This window comes from Myotis brandtii, unplaced genomic scaffold (genome assembly GCF_000412655.1).
Source record: "Myotis brandtii unplaced genomic scaffold, ASM41265v1 scaffold681, whole genome shotgun sequence".
Classification (NCBI taxonomy): Eukaryota; Metazoa; Chordata; class Mammalia; order Chiroptera; family Vespertilionidae; genus Myotis; species Myotis brandtii.
This window is the reverse complement of record NW_005370660.1, coordinates 533,224-540,150: the sequence shown is the minus strand read 5'-3', so window position 1 is coordinate 540,150 and position 6,927 is coordinate 533,224. Positions and strand designations below refer to the sequence as shown.

The following is a 6,927-nucleotide window of genomic DNA, read 5'->3' as shown; positions in this document are numbered from 1 at the left end:
CCTTTCACAGGGGTCGCCTAAGACCATCGGAAAACACATATATAATTACATATTGTTTTTGTGATTAATCACTATGCTTTAATTATGTTCAATTTGTAACAATGAAATTGGGGGTCACCACAACATGAGGAACTGTATTAAAGGGTCGCGGCGTTAGGAAGGTTGAGAACCACTGTCTTAGACAAAGAGGCTTGGTTGGTTACCCCCTGGGGAACCCCTCCCTATGTGGGAGTTTGTATTTGCTTCCAATTGATTCCCACACTTTTACTAACAAGTCCTTTTAGTCCTCGAATTTTATTCTTTAAACTTCGTGAGACAAGAACCCACAAGGAGAGTCTGCTCGTGGAACCCCATGTTACACTATGAAGTTTTTTGGTAAACAGCCATCTGGCTTCACCTACCAAAATGCCTATTGGGATGTACACTTTTTTTTCATTGAAACACATGCAGTTCCCAGGCCGGAAGGGGTTATACTAGCATGCAGTGACATCAAGGAGTGAAAGTACCTTAGTAAATGTCATTGGAGTTACCTCAGCACCAGACACGTGCCAGTGGTTGATTAAGAAACACTTTCCATTTCACCTTCAGGGTACTTCTCCTTGCTTACTAGTATGTCCTATTGGCAGAGTATTCCCTATTGAATGGAAAAAGCCTGATGCCAAACTTGCACACATACTCCTTTGGGAAAGGTGATCACTAGGTGCTGTATAGCTTTGAATTCCACATCCTGGTTCCTAAGAAACAGGGTTGTCCTTTGGCAACTAAGTAGTTCATACTTCTTTTATAGCAGCTTCTGACATCTTTGTTTCATCTCTTTACCTTGAGGGTGAACTCAGAGGGCAAGGGCTGTCTTTCTTAGTCCCTAGACCTGGACTCATCAAGGGTTGCTCAACACATATTTCTGACCAACTCACAGACCAAAACACATTCCTTGTGTGTAGTGCAGTCTTATTACTATACTCACAGATGTTTCATATAAGTTCTCTCTTTATACATTACAGTATAAATGCCAGCTTTCTTAAATGAACATTAAAACAAAATACAACTACCAGGGAGAAACTGCAGAGTTATGAAATAACAACATATATGAAGTCTGCCATCATGTACAGTGCTCTACAGTAAACCTAAAGCCAAAGTCATGAGCTAAGGTTCTCAATGTGTTTGTCCAATAGATCACTTCTTCATAGTCCTTCTCTCATTATCTGTATTTGAGAAGGAACTTTTCTAAGTCAAAAAAGTAATTTCAAAGCTTATAGCTGTCTTTGTAACCAAATGGTATGCTTTACTTTATTAAACTGATCATCCTGCATCACATCAATATCGGATTTCCCATCTTTAAAAGAAGGTTAATAGGAAAACAAGTATTTCTTACTGAGTTTTATTTTTAACCAAGTATTTTCTTGTTTATAGAGCTCCGAGAAAGGACAATGCTAAAACATGAATTTAAACTACTAATGTTCACCTTAATACTGTTCCAGAATGTTAGATATAAAAACAAAAACATTAAAATGGCAATATATTTGGCAATCTGGCTTCAAATGCTGCAATTCAAACCTCTGGTCAATGAATAACTATTACACAAAAAACTAATGTATACAGGATTAACATTGTAAAAACATTAACTCTCTCATTTAATCCTCTTAATTTATTATCAGGGAGGAACCACTCCCAACTACTTGCTATTCCCTAGCTGAGCTAGCTCACTGGGCACTATTTGAAATGCACTGGTTGGTGATCACCTAGTTATCACTCAAGGTCCAGCCCAAGTCTCATTTCCTGGATGAAGCCTTTCCTGAGCCCTCTCCTCCCCCGTTAAAACAATCCTAGGCTTTTGTCTTTAGGGGAAATGTACTCATAATAAAGATTTGTAGACCTGCTCCTGGTTTTTAAAAAAGTGTATTTAAAAATAGACAGAGATATCCTCCTTGACCACTAATAGCATGAAAATAATGGAGTGAATATTTTTATTCCATGTTTTTAAGGGTTAAGCTAGGCAGAAACTAGGTTCCGGCCTACACTGTGGGCTGCAGTGAAGAGCAGGAACTGTTTTCAGAGAACAGAAGTTGGAAACCACAAAGCTTCTATTGCTGAGGCTACACCGCCTATATTATCATTTTAAGAGGGTACATTATGCTTTTTGCCCACTTTCTCTTGTGGGAGTCAGGGGGCCCCACTGTAGGACCTGCGTGGTCAGATGTCTTCCCCTCTGTGGGTCACTGAAGCATTCTATGAATACTCCTGTGTGTCCAGGCGCCAGGTGCTCCATTTTGTCAACAAGGTGAGATTGACATTATCACTGGCCCGGTGACCACCACTTAAATGCTGATAGCTGAATTAAACCTAACAATTGTCACTGGTATTAATGTTAAAGCAGACATTTCTCGGGACTAAATGACTGTTTATACATCCAGAATTAGCCAGTGGAGCAAGGAAATAAAAGTACCACCTGGTTCCCTAGCCTAGATCACCACGCCTACAGATGCTTTCCTGTACCTGGGCTTTCTTTTATTATTTCTATTTTCAACCATTTGAAATTCTTGCTTTTCTTGCCAAATTTAAGGCAAAATTCCAAAGTTCATTGTCAGCATTTTCTATTTCCTTCACATCCTCTATTGTTGATTCTAAGGGGTTGGGAACTTCTCATTTGTCTGTTTCCTTAATGAAAGGATGTGCCACTTATAGTTTAGGTTACAGCTCTCTTCTGTAACAGATTTCTTCTTTACAAATGCTAACATAAACCAAATAGCTCACTTTTGCTCAGTCATAGGAATCTTGCTCACAAAACAAATACATACTTAAAGTACTAAAATTGTTCAGAACTATTTTTGAGACAGTGATACACTGGATTTTACAATTAAGGGAATATTTCACATTGCACAACTTCAAAATGCATGGGAATATTTTTTAAAACAAAATATGCCAATTGAGACATTTGGTAAAAGATTTCTTGGTAGCCTGCTAAAAATGTATTTTTCATCCCCAAAGGCTGTTTTAAATAGTACTGTCATTGTGTGGAATTCCAGCTGATGTCTTCTACCTAGTGCATTCTGTAACTTAGAGCTAAAGGAAGCAGCCAACTGACAAACCAATTGTTCCAAGATGCAGAGGGTCTTAAAAACGACTTAAATACTGACCTTAAAGACACACCCCAAATGACTGCTTTGTGTTCTGTGAGGTTAACCCTCTCTAATACTTGCTCAAGGCTAAGTCTAACCGAGAAAATAAAATTCTTAGCAGACACAATGGGTGAAATCTGAGTCATGGAAAGATTGCAAGGCCAGGTCAAGGGCAGGGAATCACTTTTCCCTAATGCAATCTGCTATGTGCACTTCCCCTCTACCCTCTGTCTTGCAGATGATATGCCTAAACATCAGGAAAAGGTTTATGAAGAATTTCTCTCATTTGTGAGCATGTTTCTCTTTATTATTTTAAGGGCACAGAATAAACACTAGCTAGGAGGCCATTACTGCTTAAAAATAAACAAAATAACTTAGAGCGATGACTCAAATTAATTCTCTTCCTTATGGTATTAAGAGAATTAAGGGGTAGAAGCTAAAAATCTCTCACAATTTAGAAAGTGACAAGTCAAGACTACACAAAAGTCTCAAAGGCAGTGACAATGGAAATTTCAAATGGGTCATCATAGTGACCACAAATAACCTGCAAAAAGCAATGGCCAAAAGACTCCATAGGTAGGGATTACCTTATCAATCATGTTAACCTTTTCAGGCATTATGCTTTTTTAAGAGTCCATATTCATTAAATAAGCACTGAATGTAAAACTGCTTTCTCATCTAACCTAATAATCCATATTATTTAAAAAACAATAATGTTTGACCAAATATTTTTCTAGATATCATAGCCTGTTTAACATTATACCTGATGATACGATATTCTTTGAGTATTTCAACTGTATCATGTACAATTATAATCAGGCTGTCCTAACTTATTCTATTAAGAGTCACTGTGATTTCTGTAATAGTTCAGTATATAATCAAAGTTAATAGATTTTTCATTATCGATTAGGGTCAGATGTGATAAATGACCTCGAATGTTCTCTTTAGAGGCTTAAAGACAAAGAACTCTAAACAAGCACCAGCATCTTTTGAAAGGATACCTGAGGGGGCAGGGAAAATATTTATTTCCCAGTAAAGTAGAGAAGGTGGTTAACGGTTAGAGTATGGTTTCTTCCTACCTGCCCCTGGCCCGCCCAGCCTGCTGTAACAATGAGGGTGCTGGTGAGATACTATGGACAGGGTCTGACCATACCTTCATGGGTAGGCTCTGGGTCAGGCGTAAGTGAGATGTCATCCAGCTCTCGCAGGCAGAGCCATTCTCCATCCATAGACACTCGGAATTTGCAAAGGTAGATGGTCTCCATGGCAGCCTGTGTGATCTTGTCAGTGGTGGGGGTTGGCATATCAGTTGGAGGCGTCAAAGCAGACATGATGACTCAGCTGGGACCACAACACACACACAAACACACACACACACACACACACACACACACACCCGACAAAAATAAAACCTCCTCGCCCAAACCCCCCAAATCCAAAGCTCTGGAACAAAGCTCTCAAGGGGTGCAGGAGGTTAAAAAAGAACACACACAAGGAAAAATATCTTATGGTTTAAGAACCAACTGTTCAAGATAAACAATTCTACACTATCTTTTCCCATAGACAGTTTCTACCACATAACAAAATAAAATGATGCTGTCTTCTCTCAGCTTCACTCCTTTTATCTTCCCTCCCCTACCCCTTCTTCTTCAGCTGAGCTATAGGCTTTAAATCCTGCACAGCTGATGCCGCTTTAGCTGGTTTTAAAAAACTGGCCTCTGCATGTGTAAGTGAAAAATCCTCCTCCTTTGTGCAGAAAAAAAAAAATACAAAAGGAAAAAAAATGAACAAAATTTTCAATTTAGCTTTAACAAAATCCTGAACTGCAGAATCACTTCCAGGATCTGCTTAGATGAGCCGGGATGCTGAGTTCTGACAGGATTGGTTGTGCGCAGTAAGCAGGGTGTTGACCAAAATGGCTGACTAATGAACTGAACTGAAAATCCAGGCTCATGTGACCAGCTGCTCTGAACGCAGGGCGAGCAATTCCCAGGATGCTTTATAGATGCTGCTGATGCGGAGAGAGCAATTAGGCTGCTTGCTCTCATCCTGCACAACCCACTTCCAGACTGTGCTAGTCAAACTGTGATCAGACATAACACAATGCACACAGATCCTCATCAATTCCCCTTACTTTGGGATAAAGGCTGCCTAACAGGAGGACAATTAACATAAGAGGCAGTTAGATTAATTTAACAAGCACATAGTCCACGTCTCTTTTATCCTTATATACCTAGATATTAAAATCCTTTTTTTATAATCTGTTTTTTTATTTTTAATATATTTTTATTAATTTCAGAGAGGAAAGAAGAGGGAGAGATAGAAACATCAATGATGAGAGAGAATCATTGATTGGCTGCCTCCTGCATGCTCCCCACTGGAGATGGAGCCCGCAACCCGGGCACGTGCCCTTGACCAGAATCAAACCCGGGATCCTTGAGTCTGCAGGCTGATGCTCTATCCACTGAGTCAAACCAGCTAGGGCTAGATATTAAAATTCTTTACTCTGCTAAAGGTGCTGTTTTAAGAAAAGCTAAAGCAGATTTTCAATTTAAATATTATACTCTCAGGCATTTGTAATTCCCTCCTCCAAAGCACAAAAACCTGACATTTTAGATTTGACAGAAATGCAAGAAAAAAACCCTTGAATTTAAAAAGTAAAATCCTTCCTGATTAATGCCAATTTCACCTCCTATTAATACTGCTGTATTTACCAAGTTTCTGTACTAAGCATGTACTGTGTTTCTAATCAGAAGATAAAACTATGTTATATTTTTAAAATTCTCCCATCCTGGAAACACCCTAAGGACACATTTTCATATTCTCTTAAACCAGCCGACCAACTCACCCACCGACTCACATGCATATCTGTATTAACCAAGGAGACGTTTATACGTTGCTTTCTGGGCTACTTAAATAACAAGGAGATAAGGAATGATAAAGATTTTCTTTGACAGTGTTCTGGATGATTGAAAACAAGTTTTTTTTTTCTTCTTTCTATTTAAGGATCTGGTTGTAAAGAGGAACATACAACTTCAAGAAATATATCCCAATATGATTTATTCCATTTTAGAGATTTATCAGAGGGATATCTTGATTTAATAATTTTTGAAAACTAAAAGAAAAAAATTCTCCTAGAAGATTATCAAAATTTCATAAATGCTTTATGAATAAAATTAAGCTCAATGAAAAAATGCTAAGAACCAGATTCTGTAGGTAAACAAACATTATATTGTTAGAGGAAGGCAAACTGGTATAATGTAAAAAATGTATATAAGTATATACATATTTAAAATTAGGAAGAAAATCCTTAAGTTATTAAGGAAAATAAAATATTCCAGGTTTATTCATTTCTATTTAAATCTCTTTCAACATTATCCTACATCTGGACCCAGGGCTATGCATCCATTCATTCATTCACTCATTCATTCATTCAATATTCAATGAGAGTACTCTAGGTTGCCAGGCAGCAATCCAGACACTGGGCATGCAGTAATAAGACAAGACCACTTTTTGAGGAGACAGAATTTGCATATCCAAATACTGAACACAAACCTTCACTTAACACATTCACATTTAATTACAGTTTGATTTCTTTCTAGCTATATACATTTACATATTAAAGCTGAAAGGGGATAGATATAGTTTCACTTTAAGCCATGCAATACAGTGGGGCCTTGACTTACGAGTTTAATTCATTCTGAGACCGAGCTCATTAACTCAAATTACTCTGTCAACTCAATGCAAAAAATCGGCCGAGAGACAGCTGGTATCTCAAAAAACTCGTTAGTCGGGACACTCGTAAGTCAAG

General features: G+C 38.1%; 1 protein-coding gene across 12 annotated transcripts in view; it reads right to left on the bottom strand.

The window, feature by feature from the left end:
* Positions 1 to 5,166, bottom strand: part of RUFY3 (RUN and FYVE domain containing 3) — a 61,431-nt gene extending 56,265 nt beyond the window's left edge. For 3 of the 12 annotated variants that reach the window (XM_005881617.2, XM_005881621.2, XM_005881622.2), the window contains exon 1: positions 4,270 to 5,078. In XM_005881617.2, the coding sequence (XP_005881679.1) occupies positions 4,270 to 4,447 (178 nt within the window). In that variant the 5' untranslated portion in view covers positions 4,448 to 5,078. Of the gene's footprint in view, positions 1 to 4,269 lie in introns of all 12 variants that reach the window. The other 9 variants (XM_014529487.1, XM_014529490.1, XM_014529491.1 and 6 more) reach the window with 7 other exon arrangements.
* Positions 5,167 to 6,927: the final 1,761 nt, after the last annotated feature.